The sequence below is a fragment of the Aquarana catesbeiana genome, linkage group LG04, assembly GCF_042186555.1.
Source record: "Aquarana catesbeiana isolate 2022-GZ linkage group LG04, ASM4218655v1, whole genome shotgun sequence".
Classification (NCBI taxonomy): Eukaryota; Metazoa; Chordata; class Amphibia; order Anura; family Ranidae; genus Aquarana; species Aquarana catesbeiana.
In genome coordinates this window covers 508,938,171-508,955,301 of record NC_133327.1, presented here as the reverse complement: position 1 = coordinate 508,955,301, position 17,131 = coordinate 508,938,171, and the positions used below count along the sequence as shown (strand labels likewise).

At 39.2% G+C, this 17,131-nt stretch overlaps 1 protein-coding gene across 3 annotated transcripts in view; it reads left to right on the top strand.

The window, feature by feature from the left end:
• Positions 1–17,131, top strand: part of RASGRP3 (RAS guanyl releasing protein 3) — a 252,417-nt gene that overhangs the window by 204,832 nt on the left and 30,454 nt on the right. For all 3 annotated transcript variants that reach the window (XM_073627726.1, XM_073627725.1, XM_073627724.1), the window contains exons 12-13: positions 7,224–7,339; positions 13,953–14,100. In XM_073627726.1, coding sequence (XP_073483827.1) covers positions 7,224–7,339; positions 13,953–14,100 — 264 coding nt within the window. The remainder of the gene's footprint in view (positions 1–7,223; positions 7,340–13,952; positions 14,101–17,131) is intronic.

The window sequence follows — 17,131 nt, the reverse complement described above, 5'->3', positions numbered from 1 at the left end:
ACAAGTGAGGGGAAGATGGCCCCCACCCGTTTCCATATCATTGCAGGGCGGAAGCGAGGTCAAAACGTCACTTCCGCCCATAGCTCTTAAAGGGCCATTTTATTTTTTATTTTTTTCAATTTTTTAAAAAAAAAATTTCATAATTTTTTTTTTTAATTGCATTTTAGTGTAAATATGAGATCTGGGGTCTTTTTGACCCCAGATCTCATATTTAAGAGGTCCTGTCATGCTTTTTTTCTATTATAAGGGATGTTTACATTCCATGAGCGGGCTCAATTTTGAAGTGTGACATGTTGGGTATCAATTTACTTGGCGTAACATTATCTTTCACAATATAAAAAAATTGGGCTAACTTTACTGTTGTCTTATTTTTTCATTCAAAAAATTTTATTTTTTCCAAAAAAAGTGTGCTTGTAAGACTGCTGCACAAATACGCTGTGACAAAAAGTATTGCAATAACCGCCACTTTATTCTCTAGGGTGTTAGGGAAAAAAATGTATAATGTTTGAGGGTTCTAAGAAACAACAAATCTCAGAAAGAGGCTCGGTCCTTAAGTGGTTAACTGACAGAGCATAAAAGCATAAAACTGACAGTTAAATAAAAGTTTAAAAAAAAATGTATAAAGTATTTATTTTTTGATGTACAGTATATCAATTTATCGATATAAAGTATATCATATACAGCATATCATTTTTTTATATAAAGTATAAATCCACCATCATTAACACTTCAGATCAAGAAATAAATAAATGACAGGCTAGAACTGTATAAACAGCGGAAGATACGTTTGACATAACCCCCTGAGCACCTGCATCTCAGTGCCCATAGAAATGCAAAAAAAACCTAGTGCACTTCGATATTGGACTTATGTCTTTTAGGAGGGGAACATGCATTACTGGCAGCTTCCTTTACAAAATATTACCAGCCAGGTATTGCCTGGTATATGACATTTGCTAATATAGAGGTGGGCTTTTAGACAGGACCATATTTCTACGTAGCCAACATATACCATGTCTAGAATGGTCATGCCGCCAAGGGCAGCACCACAGCCACCTACACATCAAATTGCTGCCTATAAATATTACATTCTCATGTATAATAGGATTCCAGGATGCTGACATGCCTGCCAGTGTACTTATTGTTGCTGTCCCTGCACAGTTTGTAGAAGTGTGTACTGTTTCTGTACACTTAGAACAGACCAGGTTGACACATTGTTCTACTGTACTAGCCATTGGTTCTAGGTGTACTAAAGCAGAGTAAGAAAACAGTCTCCTCTAGCCTTGACACCACCAACTTTGACGTGCCTTGTGTCATCTGATATTGTTAGTTTGATAGCCAGCTTAACCCACTGACTTTAGTAGTTGGGCTTACAGTTGGCCCAGGGAGGCAAGATATATAAAGTTGGCTTGCTTTTACATCCTAAATCAGTATACTACTTTTTACCATGATAAAATACAATAGCAGTGCTATTTCATCACATAAATTAGGAGCCAGAATAGGAAATAGCCCTACTTGAGAAAAAGTTACCTTCTGCAAACATTAACCAGTCATCTTGTTGAGGGGAATTGGAATAATATTAAATACTCACCTTAATCTAGGCTACCACAGACTTCCTATGTGGTGCAAAACCGCCCCCCAGAAGCTCTACTGGCCACAGCTCTCCAACATTAAAATGCACAATTGAGTACCAGTGGTCATGCAGGACACTGAGGGCCATTCAAATCCTGGGAGTGTCAGACAGTGGAGGATAGCACTGGCCGATGGTAAGCAGAGAATTAAAAGTTAACAATTCACTTTCTCTTGATCCTTGCAGTGCAGAGGGGGCTCCACCGCATGGTTAACTTTGTCCCTAACCCAGAGTTGTGCTTTAACTTAAATATACCCCTAAACCCTAACCTTAAAATAACCCCTAAAATGTAATCCTTAAACCTAAACATCCACACTAAGCTAGGCCATAAACATTCATAAGCAAACTCCTAAAGCTATTAAAATTGAAAAATACTTTTGTGGGGAAATAATACTGCTATAAGGTCAAAATGTTCATGATGCCCAAAATTCAAAGCCAAAAACTATTGATCCTTTTTAGATACTGTGCTACTGGTCCACTTACTTGGGCTGGAATTAACGTGTGTGTGTTTGTCCGGTGTGTTGTTATCTGAAAATGTAATTGTAGAGATATTCCTTAATGTCTATACAATGTTTTAACAAGAACGGAGACAAGCTCACAACCATCAGTGTCTCCTAGATAAATACTTCAACATGTTTTAGAATAGTACGAGCTTCATCTCTAGCTACGCTATACTGCCTCTTTTATTTCTTTTTTATTCCGCTGCTTCTTTTTTTCTTCATTATTTCTATAAAGTAATATCTTTTGTACCTTAGCTCTGCTAAACTATACTAATTTTACTATTACACATTATTAATTTATTTTTTTTAAATGTATATTTCCTACTTCAGAGCTCACAGTATTTAAAAATGTCATATGGAACATTTTGTCTTAAAATGAAGTCAAATATATTAAGAAAAAAAAAATACTGGTATTGTATTTAATATGACATTCTTGAATAAACATATTAAACTTACTTTAGTTGACAACAAATTGCTTATTTAAGATTACATTATTTAACCATTATTAAGTGATTTATTACACTGTATGTACAAATGTTTCAGGGACCATGAATGTGTAACAGATTCCGACACCAAAATCCATGGATTTTTTCCGACGGACGTTGGCTCAAACTTGTCTTGCATACACACGGTCACACAAAGTTGGTTGGAAATTGTGAACGTCAAGAACGCGGTGATGTACAACACGTACGACGAGCCAAGAAAAATTAAGTTCAATCGCCAGTGTGGCTCTTCTGCGTGATTCCGAGCACGCGTGGAACTTTGTGCGTCGGAATTGTGTACACACGATCGGAATTTATGTGAACGGATTTTGTTGTCGGAAAATTTAAGATCCAGATCTCAAATTTTGCGCGACGGAAATTCCGATGGAAAATGTCCAATGGAGCCTACACACGGTCAGAATTTCCGACAAAAGACTCCCATCGAACATTTTTCATTGGAAAATCCGACCGTGTGTACAGGGCATTAGACATTTAGGAAGGATCTACTCTTGAACACATTGAAGCTGCAACTTAGCTGCTCTCTGGAAAGCTATCCACTGATGATCACTTTTCAGAGAATGCTGTAGCATGAACCTAACCTAAGGGCTTTCTGACCACTTTTATTTGTCAGCAAACACCTTAACATCAGGCTTTCCTCCACAGAGGTTTTACCATCACACAGAATACAAAGCAAAATGCAGCATCCTGGCTATTTGGACTACTTAGTCCCTAGTCTGTTTCAACTCAGTCTCACTTTCAATTCAGCCAATGGCCTTGTCAAACATTTCTATATGAGGACAGAACGGACAGTTTGTCTCCTGAGAAGAGCTCTTCCCTGTCTACACTGTCAAGCTAGCCTTATTCCCTATTGTGGGTCCACCCTTATGCCGTGTACACACCAGCGGACTTTACGGCAGACTTTGCCCGGCGGATGGGATTTCGCCTGACAATTCGATCGTGTGTGGGCTCCAGCGGACTTTGTTTTCTCAAAAGTTGGACGGACTTAGATTTAAAACATGTTTTAAATCTATCCGTCGAACTCGAGTCCGGTCGAAAAGTCAGCTCGTCTGTATGCTAGTTCGACAGACAAAAAGCCACGCTAGGGCAGCTATTGGCTACTGGCTATAAACTTCCTTGTTTTAGTCCGGTCGTACGTCATCATGTACAAATTCGACGGACTTTGGTGGACTGTGTGTAGGCAAGTCCGTTCATTCAGAAAGTCCGTCATAAAGTCCGTCAAAGTCCGCCGGGCAAAGTCTGCCGTAAAGTCCGCTCGTGTGTACGCGGCATTACCTGACTCTCACGAGTCCTGCACCTGAAGGCAATGACAGACTGTCCGCCACAGTATATACCAAAATAAAGGTAGTTACATAGTTTTTAAAAAGGGAACTAGATTGTTTTATCTTAAATAACACAAGTACCAGACCAAAAAACATTATTTCCCAGGGTTTCAAATATAGTTAAAGGGCGACTTCAGTTTGGTACAAAAAAGAAATCAAATTCACATTGAGTTTTGACTATCTTGCTGGGTTTCACCAAATTATAGCATTTTTCAACCTTGTTACTTTGTATAATTTGTAACTGTACATAGGATAGCTATGTGTGCTCATTGTATATAAAAGTTATGCTTGCTGTACAGTACAAATCTCTCAATCTGCCAAGTTTACTGAGACTGCTAAATTAGGGATATTATTTATGTTGCTCCATATACAGAAAAGCACTAGGGGGAGAACAGAACATACAAATATGTGTATATAAAAAAATATGAAATGGACCAACAAATACATTAAAATGGGAAAGTCAAATCAAAATTGGCTTCCGGGTACATTTAATGAGGACAACAAGTGAAAAAAAAAATGGATCCTGTGATCCTGCTGGCTGTTAATAGAGAAAACAGACATTTACTTTATTTGTGGCCAGATATAGTTTTTACACTTGTTAACTATTGTGATAGGCTTTTGCTCAATGCAAATCTAAAATAATCTCTGTACTGTCCTCATACACTCACCAATTATATCTCCAAAGTAGATACGGTAGAGAAGGGAAAATTATTGTCACAGTAATTTTCACACTCACCTCTTCTATGCTCCAATGTCAGGTTTTCTTCCTGAGCGAGGCCCCCGGTGAGCACCCAATTAGTGAACACCAGCACCTCTGCCATTTCATGCCAGGCTATGTCGTAAAGGGTCGATACATGTGTTGCTGAGTGTTCAAGCATTGCATCAAAATACTAGCAACTGGACCCCCTGTGTTTCCTTACGACCTCTCAAGTATTTCCCAGTTCCTCCCAGTATTATCTTTGTGATCTTCAGTGAGCCCCAGTGTCCATCCAGCCTGCACCCAACTAATGTGTGTCTCATCGGTCCCAATATTTTCACGGTGTTGTCAGTCATTCCAGCCTTGTATTTCCTGTGTATTCCAGCTTGTGACCCCAAGCGTTCTCCTGTGATCCTCATGTTCCCCAGTCTGTATCCTGCTCCAGTGATCATATCCACTCCTGCCAGCATTCAGTCTTCCTTCACCACTGTGTCTTCCTCTTCACTTCAGTCAGTTCCTGCTTCTCTGTACCAGTGTGTTTCCCTGTGAGTTCCAACCAGCCTCTCACCTGTGCACTTCAGCCTATGCTTCTCCTCTGTGCCTCTGTGTGTTGCTGTGCATATCACACATAACACCTTGTGTATCCAGGGAGCACTGCAAAGAACTTTCACCTGCCCTCAGTAGCAGCCCACTCAGCGAGTTAGAGGACCGCAACCTGGGTGTTGCCTGCAGCATAACAGCTCCACCCTAGTAGCTCTGGCGATGACAAATGTATTCCTTTCTGTGCCTCTTCTTAGGGTTCTCACCATGTTGACCTTCTCTTCCTTTAGTGGGAGCAAATTCCCAGTCTGACAATGTTATCTTTTTGGAGCTCAAAAGCTATGGGTATAATGACAGGTAAAAATGGAAAACTATATATATAGAATATGAAGGAAGATAAAATGTAAAGGATGACATGTACATAAATAATCAACAAATATCTGATACACACACACTGCGTTAATGCATGTTACAAGTGTTGATGCACTACAATGCACCAACACGCTGTGGACCTGTTTACACCACTTTGCATGTTATGGTGTGTATAACATGTGCACTGGTGTGCATTGTGCATATGCACTGTAGTGTGTTACAACACATCACACTGCTTACATTTTTTTTCTCTTTTTAAACTTTTTTAAAATGAGTAACTCAACATTTTGTGTAAAACACTTCATTTCATTGCCTGCATCATCTTATCATAATGCACACCAACACAGTGCACACACAGGACTATGGATCAGGCATTACCATGATGCATAGGTGTGAGGCCAATCTCTAGATTCTTGGAATAAGTTGCTTTTTTACAGTTTTGTGTACCTTGGACTTTCACTGTTTCCCAAAAAGGCACAATTTAAAATTTACAAATATTTGTTTTATGTTGTGTTTTTGTGCATTTCAGCAAAAATATCATTTTGATAAATATTTGTGTAACTATCACGAAACCTACAAAATCAGTAGCACCATCTTTTTTTTTCTGATCAATTGTGTGCTTTTAGAAAAGATATGGTTTGAGGGGTCTTTTACAAACTCTGGAAACTGTAAATGAAAATTAATTAAAAAAAGTTGCTAAGATGATCTGGATACCAGAGGTTAAAAGTAAAGCATAGGCCCTGACAGTGAAAGGGTTAAGGCATCCTCCAAGCATATTATTTAAATGAATTGTGTATTTTTAATGTTGCTCTTTAGACATTAGCACATGTACTTCATGGTAGTATCAAGATAATTATGTCCCTTTTTACCAAAAATAAACAAAAAATACAAGTTTTGGCTCCCATAGACTTCAATGGGGTTTAAGTGTTATGTTCAGAGTTCTTTCATTTGTTTGGTGAATGTGCAGGAAACCAACCTGCTCAGTTTGCTCATCACTAGTCAGCAATAGTGGCCACTGTATAGTAGCTCTACCACTTTAATGACAGCCCCTTATCCTCAAATACATGTAGCTTAAAATGTTTGGTAAAAATAAAGTTTTTAAAAAAAAAAAAAAAATTAAATTAATCTACGGCTTCTGATGCTTCCAGGTGCAGGTGACATCATTGTGCTTACTGTTGCTTCCCAGGAAATCTGGGTGATAAAAAGTTAAACTGCTGTTAAATCCTAATTTCTGTCTTTGAGGAAGATTTTCCCTTACTACCTATCCCCTTTACTCTCCTATAAGAAATGAATGAATGAAGAGTGTTGCTGACATCCAGATTGGAAGGTACCATCAGAAAAAAACATATTTTCAGCAGTTCTAGCCTTCCTTGCTCTGCTTTTGACTGTGATTTCACTTGGTTATCTAAAACAAAATAAAAAAAAAAATAAAAAATTGCTGGAGTTTGAATTTTAAAATTCCAGTACATCTGTGTGTAAATGTACAGTATGCTTTCCTTTGCAGTGTCATTTTGAATATCCCATGGTATGCAAAAAAAATTAGAATTAATATTTACCTAAAACATTTTCAAAAAAGTATAACAATATACAACTGTAAATGATAGTGAATGAAATGTTGATAAGTGTAATCCTAACTTCAATTAACATCCAGTATATATATTAAAGTCTGTTTTTAGAAACTATGATCATGATCATGATGGATATATTTCTCAAGAGGACTTTGAAAGTATTGCTGCTAACTTCCCATTTCTGGACTCCTTCTGTGTTCTAGACAAGGATCAGTAAGTTTACCAATGCATTATTCAAATATTGACATGTTACTATTATATATTACTATTACGTCACAACATAATAAATACTAAAGCACAAACTCAATACGGACCAGGAGTATTTATGGCCTATTTTAACCACTTCAGCCCCGGAAGGATTTACCCCCTTAATGACCAGGAAATTTTTTGCGATACGGCACTGAGTTGCTTTAACTGACAATTGCGCGGTCATGCAATGTTGTACCAAAATAAAATTGATGTTCTTTTTTTCCCCACAAATAGAGCTTTCTTTTGGTGGTATTTGATCACCTCGGCGGTTTTTATTTTTTGCGCTATAAACAAAAATACCGACAATTTTGAAAAAAAACCCTATTTTTTACTTTCTGCTATAATACATATTCAAAACAAAATATATAAAAAAACAAATGTATTCATCAGTTTAGGCCAATATGTATTCTGCTACATATTTTTGGTGAAAAAAAATTTGCAATAAGCGTATATTGATTGGTTTGCGCAAAAGTTATAGCATCTACAAAATAGGGGAAAGATTTAGGAACTTTTAATTTTTGAATTGTTTTTACTATAGTAATGGCGCGAATCAGTGATTTTTAGCAGGACTGCGACATTGCGGCGGACAAATCTAACCCCAAGTGACACTTTTTGGTGACCAGTGTCACCAATACAGTGATCAGTGCTATAAAAATGCACTGATTACTGTACAAATGCCACTGGCAGGGAGGGGGTTAACACTAGGGCGCGATCAAGGGGTTAAGTGTTCACTAGGGAGGTGTTTCTAACTGTCAGGGGGATGGACTGACTGGGAGTAGAGAGAGATCGCTGTTCCTGATCACTAGGAACTGCTGCTCTCTCTTTTCTCCTCTCAGAACGGGGATCCGCCTTGTTCTGCCTCTCTTCACGGCGATCGTGGGTGGCTGACATTGAGTCCGCCGGACCCACAGGCAAGCTCCCACAGAGCGTGCCCGCAGTACCACATGCACAGACCGACGTACAGGTACGTCATTTTGCACAGCCGAGCCACCTTGCCTCAGTATATATGCAGGAGGCGGTCAGCAAGTGGTTAATAGATGTCAATAATGCAAACAAAAAATCTCTAGACAATAACGCCCTCAACATATATCTAACTGTTATTCTAATAGCTTAACTGTTGTGATCTACAGGACACCAAAATAGTTTACAGTAAATGAGACAAGGATAAAGCTGGCCTTACATAGTACATGATCACTATACATTAGAAAAAAAAATTACTGGATGATCTGTGTGCTTGGCCTTACTTTATTTGGCACAAAGGAGTTCTTTGAGAGAACTGCATTGTGACTGAAAGGGTTTATGCACTGGCTATTTTGCAGCTAGCTACGCAAACTTATGACTCTATAGAAATCTCTAAATGTTTTCTTAGTTTTTACTAAAAGCTGTCTTTGTCTAAATTCAAAAACCAGATACCCAGCTTTTGTGTCAGAACTTTGGAATTTAACTTGTTAGATATAGCCCCAATGGAAAGTGCACTACATTTTTCTGCATGAAGTTAACAAGTTGGCTACTTCTAGAGATTAAAGTTACACATTAAAGTGTTTGTTAACCCCAAAAAAAGAAATAAAGATCATGTTCCTTTAAAGCATGTTATACAGCACAGTGCTTGTGCTGTGTATTTTTGCCCCCTGTATCACCTGAAATACCTGGCTGATCCTGACAGTTTCTACCCTCCCTTCTGTATGCTGACTGCGATATATCAGGGCCTCTGAGCCCTGACACTGTTGTCAGCGTACGTGCCTCCGTCATACGCTTCTATCTTCAGCTCTCCCTGTGTCTCTTCTGTTCTCCCCTCCCTGCCTGTCATCTCTCACTATCGCTGATCTGCGCCTCTCCCTGCCCTGCTGCTTCAAAACTAACTGATCTGTATGTTATCCCCCCTGTCAGATAAAAAGCTGTGTCCTAGTGCCTATGCTTTATAAAAAAAAAAAAAAAAAACAATTACCTGTTTTAACAGTGTCTTCCAGCGATCACATGACTCCAGGCTCTCAGCTCCTCTCCTCCCTTCCTCCCTGGCTGATGTCAGCAGGGAAATCTCGGCCCCGCCCACTGGAGATATCACATGGTGAGAGCTGAGAGCCATCTTATCACTGGGAGATGGTGTTAAAACAGGTAGAAATCTTTTTTTGGGTTTTTTTATAAAACACAAGCACTAGGATGCAGCTTTTTATCTGACAGAAGGGATGATATAAAGATGAGATAGTGGCTTAACAACCACTTTAACCTTTTTGGCCCTTTAAAAAAGATATTAACTGTGGAAGCTGTACCCAGAATGGCAAAAGGATGGGAAGGAACAAGTTACCAGAATTGCCTGTAGGCATTGCAGCAGATTAGCTAACTTTTTTTGTTAGTGACTTACTATTTTTTGTTTTGCACTGGGTCTTTGTATGGAGGCAGAACTTTGCTTCCTTTTTGTTAGAGCTGCCCCCTGATGACATATGGGGGAATATTCAAAAAGTACCAGGAGACATTCAGAAAGCGCAGATCCACAGAATAGGCAGGTTCCATTGCAGCATGGAGAATGGCAAGCAACACAGTAATGACATACCGAATCTCATTCCAAATCTCTTGACACTGGCATTCACAGGCACAATGTTAAGGTGCCCATATATGGATTGAAATATGTCTGGTTTAGCAGGGGCTGACCAAATTTTGATCCATGTGTGGCCATAGCAGTTGAGCAATAGTCGATCTACCAATCGACTTCAAATCAACCACTCTGTTGGATAAAAGCTGTCAGAATACAATAGTGCTGCAGGATGTGTGGATAGGGGAATCGGTTCAGCTTTTTTCATTCAGCCCTCTGGCTGAATGAAAAAAGCTGAACCATGTAGATGATCAGTGCTAATATATACATTTACAAGGCTCATGTCACTGAAGTGCTAAGACACATGAAGTGTTCTGCTTTTTTTTAGGTGAAATTCAGGGCATAAGGTGGACTTTTCAGAGTACTGCTTAGGCACAATTAACATTTCTGTGTTGCCTATAAAATAGCAGCTCTTTTTTTTAATTTTTTAAGTTTGGGTCCACTTTAATTCTTGAAACCGTTTAACCACCAATTTACTTAGCACTCTTTTTTACAGCTCTGAGTCTTGGGTTTGAACCCCACCACAGACAAAATCCACATACATGGGCTTTTTTCTAACAGTAGGTCGGAAGGTAAATACATACCTCAGTAATTATTTGCCAGTTTATTGACGAAATCTTCTTCCATTCCAGCAGGTGTCTGTATGTTTTTTCATAGCTATTCAGTCTTACACTATGGAGCGTTTGATTAAAACTGGAGAAAAGAAAGTAAAGTTGCCAGTATCAAACAATCAGGTTTCACTTTTTATTTTTTGGAAAAATGAAACAAAACCTCTAATTGGACTATGGTCAAAATCTTTTTTTCACTGGTTTTAATTTTGCGACTCATGGCATGGATACTGTCTTCTGTAGTAATAGGAGAAATAAGGAGAACTGTAGAGAAGTCACCTGTACTTTTAAAATCTCAACAGCCAGCCATGTAGAGTGTATCAAGATCAATTGTATATCGCAGAGTGTGTGGCCTTACAATTATCTAGGTGTCCTTTCGCTATCGTTTAACAGGCAATAGTGTTATCTGATCAGTAATTCTGTTGTTTAGAGCTCTGATGAAAGCCAGCAACAGCAATAGCCACAATGGGGCGGTAATACTTGCATTCTCTGTGTTCCCTTGCTGCTGAAGTCAGAAATAAATATTTTAGTTTGTAGGAACAAATTAACCATCTCACTACTAGGTAAAAATGTTTTAAAAGGAACTTCAAAGTAGAGATCTCAAGATGAATAAACATGCCTGTCAATTTGGCTTATTCAAAGGAACCAAGGTATCGGTAGAATATGTGGACTGCCATTGATCTCAGAAAAAGATTGGTGTTCATGTTGATTATTTGTCTTCAATACTTTCTATGTCCCTGACCCAGAGAAAACATATAGACCATTAGTTCTGGCTTTACATGTTGCAAAGGTATCCCGGGTCAGTGACCTGTAAAAGTGTTGCAACCAGAGGGTCAGCATACTGATCAGACAGCTGGTATTTCTGGAAAGAGCTCAGCAATTGTCAGTAACTTGGTAGGAGGCGGAGATGCTGGGATGGCTCCCCTTGCGGCCGAGCGCAGCACACCACTGAAGGTAGAACAGCAGGTGTGGTGCCCACAGAAGCACGGGTGCCGGGTTGCTGGGGACAGGCGTGCTTGAAAGGTCCAGAGACAGAGTCCAGTGGAATAACTGAATAGCGGAGCCAGGAGCCAGGCCAGGGGTCATTCACAGAGAGACAGTCCAGGATCAGAATGACCTAAGATCAGCTGCGTCTTAGTACAGGGAGCAAGATAAGCAGAGTCCTAAAGCCAGGCCGGGGTCAGATGCTGGGAGCAGGCAGGAGGAAGTCAGGTGCAAGGCAAAGGGTCAAGCCAGAGGATCAGGAAGAGCAGGTCAAAACAAGCTGGGTCGGTACACAGGAGATCAGATCAGCAGATAATACAGGGCACAGGAACACAGGGGGAGCTGAAGACAAACCAGCAATTGCAGACACCAGCAGACTTCCTTATATAGGCCCATGTGACCTGCTGGTAGAGATACTGGGTCCTAAAGTCCTTCTCCTGCCAGAGATGTTGGGTCCTAAAGTCCTTCTCCTGCCATAAGTGCTGGTAGAGATGCTGGGTCCTAGAGCCCTTCTCCTGCTGTTGATTCCCTGATAGCAATGGTAGATTAATATTATTTTTTTTAAAGAGCAATGTTTTTGTTAGAAGAATGATATTCATGTCTTTTGAAAGTGTTTATTTATCAAGTTTTCAATCATTTGGCATATAATATCCATAAAACAAAATCGAGACATTCATTCACTGACTTATCCATACTTGCCCCAACCTCACCATGCCTTGATTATACTGTAGTTATTTAGTCCAAACCTGAGATTAGTGTTACAGAATGTTAACCATTGTTATGTATATACTAGAACCCATTTATTTGCTCAAGGCAGTAAACATTTGTTCAGCTATGGGTTCCAAATTTTATTAAACGTGATTGGGCAATCACTCTCCATATAAATCAGATGATCAATAGATGGTAGGTTAGGATCCCTCCAGCAGAACGGAATCATTTCCCAGGTATACAAACAAAGGAGACAAAACATAGTCCAAAGAGGATTTTGGAGTATATCTTCATTCAATAGTTTAGTAAGAACACTACAGGGGATTTAGGGGCAGTAAATCCAAAATGAGTGGTCAGCAGGTTGTCTAAATTTAATCAATTTTGAAGTATTCATAGGAAAGTCAAAAACAGGTGAATTAGGTCCACCTGATCATTGACACGACTTGAGAAAGGATCCCATTTTGTATTTTGGATAGAGTAAAGTAGGATGAGAACCTCAGGTTATCATAGCTGCCTGTTCTGTTCTGACAGAAGTCCTTCCCCAGATTCTACTAAAAAGTAATAAAAAGTTTATTTTCTTCATTTCCTGTCTGGGTGACAATGTTGACACCCGGACAGGTGTCAACATTGTCAATAGGGACACTAGAACAATAAAAAACAAATTTTCTGGAGTTCCGCTTTATTTATTAAATTTTTATGTATGAAATTTCTACCTATAAATGTACAGTTTTATAAACAATACTGTGACATCGGGGAATCTGTGGTGAAAAAAGATTTTGTGGGTCCTTGTAGACCACAGACTTATCATCAATAGCATGCATATCAGGTAAAAGAGCAAGCAGAATAATATCATGCATTAAGAAGGATATTTATTTCTAGGTATAAATGAATACTTTTGCCTTTTACAAATAATTGCTTGGCCTCATCTAGAATACAGAGTACAATTCTGGTCACCAATCAACAAAAAGATGTTCTAGAATTAGAGAAAGTTCAACAAAGGGCAACAAAGTCAACAAGGTGATGGAGGATTTCGGTTACAAGGAACGACTGAGTAAATTACACCTATTCACCTTAGAAAAGAAATTTTAAAGAAGAGATCTGAATGCCATCCTCATATTAATCAATAGTGACTGTAGGGATGGTAACAAACTGTTTAATTTAAAGTCCCTGACAAGGATGCGCAGCAACAAATTGACAGTGGAGAATCTAAAATTGTGCAGGGGGTTCTTTGCTGTTAGAGCAGTAAAAGTGTGGAACTCCCTTCCCCAGGGAAGATTCAAAACCTTTTAAATATGTCAAAGGGCATAATATACAGGGGTATGTATATTCTTAGCAGGCTCAAAGTGACACACTCACAATCACATAGCTTGTACTGAATGGAGTTATGTAATTTTCCAACCTGATCTACTATGTAATATCCCGTATTTAATTTACAGCATATACTGTATAGGGTAAAATATAAGCACCTGCAAGAATAAAATATACATAGGATTGCTAGGTTTTGATCCAAAAATGCTCTTCTATAGTATAGCCTCGTCCATTTCTAGGATTAACAAGCCTCAAAGAAGGGAGAAAACGAAATAATAACAATATTACATCCATGTGTTTTATGCAAAATATTTTTACTTGCTATGTGAACAGTAAAATTAGTAATTAGTTACTTTAATAAAGCTGTTTTTTCTCTTTACAGAGATGGCCTTATCAGCAAGGATGAAATGATGGCCTACTTTCTTAGGGCTAAGTCTCAGTTTCATTGCAAAATGGGTCCTGGCTTTGTTCACAATTTCCAAGAGATGACATATTTAAAGCCAACTTTCTGCGAGCACTGTGCAGGATTTGTACGTATATTATATTGGGCTGTAAATAAGCTTTACATTCAGGTCTGCCACAGCTTATTGCAATTCTCTGTATGAAGTTATCTTACATAGGAAAACCCATAAAACATTTTAAGGATTACTGCATGAGATGTAGCAAGAATATTAGCAGTAAATAGGAAACACTACAGTATGCCATGTTTTTCAAAACCATTCTCATTGCATCTTAATGAAAAATACATTCATTTATAAATAATAGCAGAAAAACAAACCTGTTAAAATGCAAAGGTAGGATAAAATAACAACATAAATGTCTATTGCTTGACAGTTACCAGAACTCTTGAAAGACTTAAAGTTCACTTTTAGTAAAATCTTCTGTCATACTAACAAACAATATATGCTGGGAGTATGGCCCCATTAGTCAGAGAGTGACTATAAGAGACTAAATCAATAACCGGCACATTACATATTGGCGTAATGAATAACATATTGTTGAAAATTTTAAATCTGTCACTCAAGCTCTCTGTAGACTCCCTGTGCTTCATTACTAAACAGGAAGTACAGCATTTTATGTAGTGATCCAACTTGGCTGTCCCCATGCACATACACTGTAATATTAAATTAAAGTGGTTGTTAACCCACCTATATAACTTTATATAAGCCCCTCTGTGTCCTAATACCAAGTACTCCTGTCTGTGTGCTTTATTAAAAAAATGCCTCCTTTACCGTATTTCACAGCGGTTCCTTGCAATCACGTCCCCGGCCGACTCTCTCCTCTGCCCGGCTGACAGATGCAGTGAGCGGGGCTGAGATTTCCCCTCTGACGTCAGCCTGGACACAAGAAGGAGAGAAGAGAGAGAGATGGCCGGTCACGTGATCGCGGGGAACCGCTGTAAAATCCAGTAAAGGAGGAATTTTTTTTAATAAAGCACACAGACAGGAGCACTTGTTATTAGGACACAGAGGGGCTTATATAAAGTTTTAACAGTTATGAGAGCAGCAGGAGTGGAGGGGGTGGGCACTGACACAGGGGCAGACAGGCGGATGACGGAGGCACATAAACTGACCACGGTGGCCGGGCTCAGCAGCCATGATGAACCATTGTCAGTTTACATAGGGGAGGGTAGAAACTGGCAGGATCAGCCAGGTATTACAGGTGTTACAGGGGGCCAAATGACCAAGCACAAACACTGTGCTGTATAAAATGCTTTAAAGGGACAGAATCCATTTTTTGGGGGGATTAACAAACACTTTAACTTATTTATACACTTCAGTAGTCATTGATTTGTCTGAGCCACCCAGAAATAGTGAAACAAGAAGCTGGTTGTTCTTTAAGACCATCAGGAATCACAATAAAAAGAGTCTTTTAAGGAAAGTGGCTGTGAGGTACACCTACATACTGTAGCACAAAAAACACCCAGACAGTGAAGAAAAATAGAAATGATACTGTAGTCTGCATGCAATGAAATATGTTTCTGCTGTATATAGTAAAGAAGAGGTTCACTTTTTGAACATGTTACACCCATATTTAGGCTGTAACATGTTCAAACGGACACCCCTCTCCACCTTAGCCCCCCTTCCCTGTGATAGTGGGTGGGGCTTCCTCTCCCCTGCAGCCACTGTCACATTTGAAATCAGAATGACTATATGGGGCTCCGCCTACACAGCACGTCTTTCATTTACAGGGATCTGTGAATGAAAAAACTACAAGTCCCATCTTCCACCGCGACAGACACACTTGTAGTTTTAATGGCCTGCAAGCATGCTAATCAGTGTACTCATAGTTCATTCCTACGTCATACAGCTTTGAAACTGACAGCCCATATGGAGCTATGGGCACCGAGCTGTAGGAATAGTCTGCAGGAGACTGACCTTGCACCAGCGATCTACTGATTGCAGGTGCAATGCTCTGCAGGCTCCTGTGAAAAAAATTATAAATGCACATTTTTTTTTCCTGCAAAAATATGTGCATTTATTATATATTTATAGAGTTGAATTTATCCCATCATAAAAGTGTATAAAAAAAGTATACAGAGCTAAAAAAAAAAAAAAAAAAGAACAATGTGTAAGTAACAAAGATGGACCCGATAATAGACAAAAATGGCAAGGACCTGACAGAAGCAGAAGAGATAAAGAAGAGATGGCAAGAATACAGAGGAACTATACAGGAAAGATCTGAATGTCCCATATAACCACATTGATGCAGTCACTGACCTTGAACTGGATATCCAGGAGAGTTAAATCAAGTGGGCCTTAGAAAGCATTGCTAATAGGGATGAGCTGAACACCCCCCAGTTCGGTTCGCACCAGAACCTGCGAATGGACCGAAAATTTGCACGAACTTTAGAACCCCATTGACGTCTATGGGACTCGAACGTTCGAAATCAAAAGTGCTCATTTTAAAGGCTAATTTGCATGGTATTGTCCTAAAAAGGGTTTGGGGACTCGGGTCCTGCCCCAGGGGACATGTATCAACGCAAAGAAAACTTTTAAAAACGGCCGTTTTTTTGGGAGCAGTGATTTTAATGATGCTTAAAGTAAAAAAAAAAAAAGTGAAATATTCCTTTAAATATCGTACCTGGGGGGTGTTTATAGTATGCCTGTAAAGTGGCGCGTGTTTCCCGTGCTTAGAACAGTCCCTGCACAAAATGGAAAAAAAGTCATTTAAAACTGCTTGCGGCTTTAATGTAATGTCGGGTCCTGGCAATATGGATGAAAATCAGTGAGACAAACGGCATGGGTACCCCCCAGTCCATTACCAGGCCCTTTGGGTCTTGTATGGATATTAAGGGGAACCCCGCACCCAAATTAAAAAAGGAAACAGCAGTATACAGGCTCTGTACTCTGAACAGCAGTATACAGGCGGTGCAAACAAGACAGGAACTGTAGGTTTGTTGTTAAGTAGAATCTGTTTGTAATTTTGAACTGGTACATTTTTAAAGTGTAGCTCCAGCCAAAAAATGTATTTTAAGCTTTTTGGAAAACATAGGGAAGGGTTATCACCCCTGTGACATTTGTTTTGCTGTCTGTGCTCCTCTTCAGAAGATTTCACCTC